Genomic DNA, 2265 nt, shown 5'->3' with positions numbered 1-2265 from the left:
GCAGATAACAGAGCAGGCAGGAAGGGGTAGGACGCAGGGGGGCGGGGACTTATGTCTAACTTTGACTTATTTAGTTTTATTTATTGTTTTTTATTGTCCTCCAGGCTCTGAGAGAAAATACATTTGAAGCTGAGTTTATGAAAAGAAATCATTAGATTACTCTAAGCGTCTGTAAACCTGCAAAATGAGGGAAAATCTGTGTCAGTTGTGAGCAGTCATCAGCACCTGTCATACTCCAGATGCACGATGGAGTGATTGTCTGAGCCAATCTCCTATTTTGGCATTGATCAGCTGACAGGATTTAAATGCACCTTAACTTTCATGAGATACTTTGCATTGACCGTTTATGGTTGATTGTGGGCGTGTAGAGGGTAGAACCTGAGGTAGAACCTGAGGCGGGACCTCGTGCGCAAACTCTGAGGTACAGCTGTGATCTATAAAGGAAAGGTGCACAGAAACATGCGTACGCACGGTTTTATAAATCTGAATTTCTTTTGGCATACGTCATTTTAACCTTTTGGCCGTACTTTCACTTTTAGTATGGTTTCCACGCAATCCTTTATAAATCCGACCCCAGATCATTACTATTGATTCCTGATAGATAAAACTTGGGGAAAAATACAAGAGGTTCTCATTTTATTATGATTATACAAAAGTGTTTTTTAATCCCCAGAAGTTACGTATCAGAAAGTCAATTTCCAAGAGTATCTAATTTTATCCTGTAATAATTTCTAAGACGTCCCTTTTTTAAAAAAGCCTTTTTGATAGACTGTTCAGAGGGAGCTTGCTAAAACTGGTTGCTCTCAGAGCAAAGCTTTTGTTCATCCATGAAAAGAGCAAAAAAGAAAACCCACCTTACATTGGAGAGAGATTTCTGTCCGAGTGTCAAGCTCTGCTACTTTTGTTTGTGTTTTATGCTATGGCAATTAAGGTCATTTTTACGTTAAAAATACATTTTTGGATTGGAGCACATCTGTAGATATGTTAGAAATAGGTTTTCCTGCATTTCTTATCAATAAGATGTGCAAAAAGCAGATGCGCAAATATTGATTTTAAAGACAGTTTTGGACTTGACATGATACTGGAGGTTACTGGGTAAAACATGCACTTTAAAGACGCTTGCATTGCACAGCACATTGTACATAGTCAATAGCTGAAAAAACAATGATTCATTTTAATATATCATATTACGTCTGTTCTTGCTGAACATGTTTCTTTCATTTCTACTTACCATTTCGATCGATAGCAAAAGGGGTGTTGGTGGTGGTGATCTGGTAGTTACAGATCTGACTGTACTGTGGGGAACAGTCCTGATCTGTGGCCTCCACTTGCAGAATGCTGTCGTAAATCTTTCCTTCTGTCACAGCAGCTCGGTACTGCGGCTCCCGAAACACTGGAGCAAACTCATTTACATCATTGACCTGAATGTGTACCACAGCCCTGCAAACAGTGAAGAAAACCAGAAAAGAAGAACAGAGGTTAATAATGTATCATCTGCATAGAGTGTAATCAGAATATCAGAACAGTTTGATTTCTTTTCTTAATTAACAAAATAACCACATTTTTGTGATGTTTCTGTTACATCAAACTCATGCAAAACAAATTTTTATTATCCTTTACATAACGTGAACTGTGTGAAGATGGTGGTTTTGCTTGAAATTAATCAGAGGTTTTTAAACCTGTTCCAGATGACCCACTGTCCTACATGTTTGGTATGTTTACCTGCTTCAACACACCTGCCTGGAATGATTGATTGACAGGCTCCTGCTAAACTCGATGACATTCTGAGTAGGTAAATGATTTGAATTAGGTGTGTTGAAGCAGGAATACAGCTTTAACACGGACGACAGGGGGTCACGAGGAACACAAAGATCTCAGGATCTCTTCCACATTTTCTATTGACTGAGATTTATCAGAAACTATCACACCATCAAACTCACAAAATATTTAACATGTTACTGCATTTCATGCAATGTGCAACTGATTTTATGAAAGCAATAAATACGATCAAAAATCTCATCAAGAAACTAGATTAAAAAATAGAGTGCAACGTGAAAAGACATTTAAAAAGTGATTTTGTTACATAAACTTGTGAGACAAAGTGTATAAGTGTTTGATTCAATTTATTGCAAAAGACATATTTGTTTTACACAACTGTATGTTTCTCCTAAACTTAGTAAGTTGTTGCATGCTTGTACATGTTTTGTTGAATAATGACTCATTCAGTTTTTAAGTAAGCATTATTTTACTGATAATAAATAATTT

General features: G+C 36.9%; 1 protein-coding gene across 2 annotated transcripts in view; it reads right to left on the bottom strand.

Annotated features, from left to right (window-relative positions):
- LOC106532581 (calsyntenin-2) overlaps positions 1-2265 on the bottom strand; it is a 119477-nt gene that overhangs the window by 81599 nt on the left and 35613 nt on the right. For both annotated transcript variants that reach the window (XM_014028678.1, XM_014028679.1), the window contains exon 4: positions 1232-1440. In XM_014028678.1, the coding sequence (XP_013884132.1) occupies positions 1232-1440 (209 nt within the window). The remainder of the gene's footprint in view (positions 1-1231; positions 1441-2265) is intronic.

This window comes from Austrofundulus limnaeus, unplaced genomic scaffold (assembly GCF_001266775.1).
Source record: "Austrofundulus limnaeus strain Quisiro unplaced genomic scaffold, Austrofundulus_limnaeus-1.0 Scaffold796, whole genome shotgun sequence".
NCBI classification, from domain to species: domain Eukaryota; kingdom Metazoa; phylum Chordata; class Actinopteri; order Cyprinodontiformes; family Rivulidae; genus Austrofundulus; species Austrofundulus limnaeus.
The sequence above is the reverse complement of the archived record's forward strand: the minus strand, read 5'-3'. Positions and strand labels throughout refer to the sequence as shown.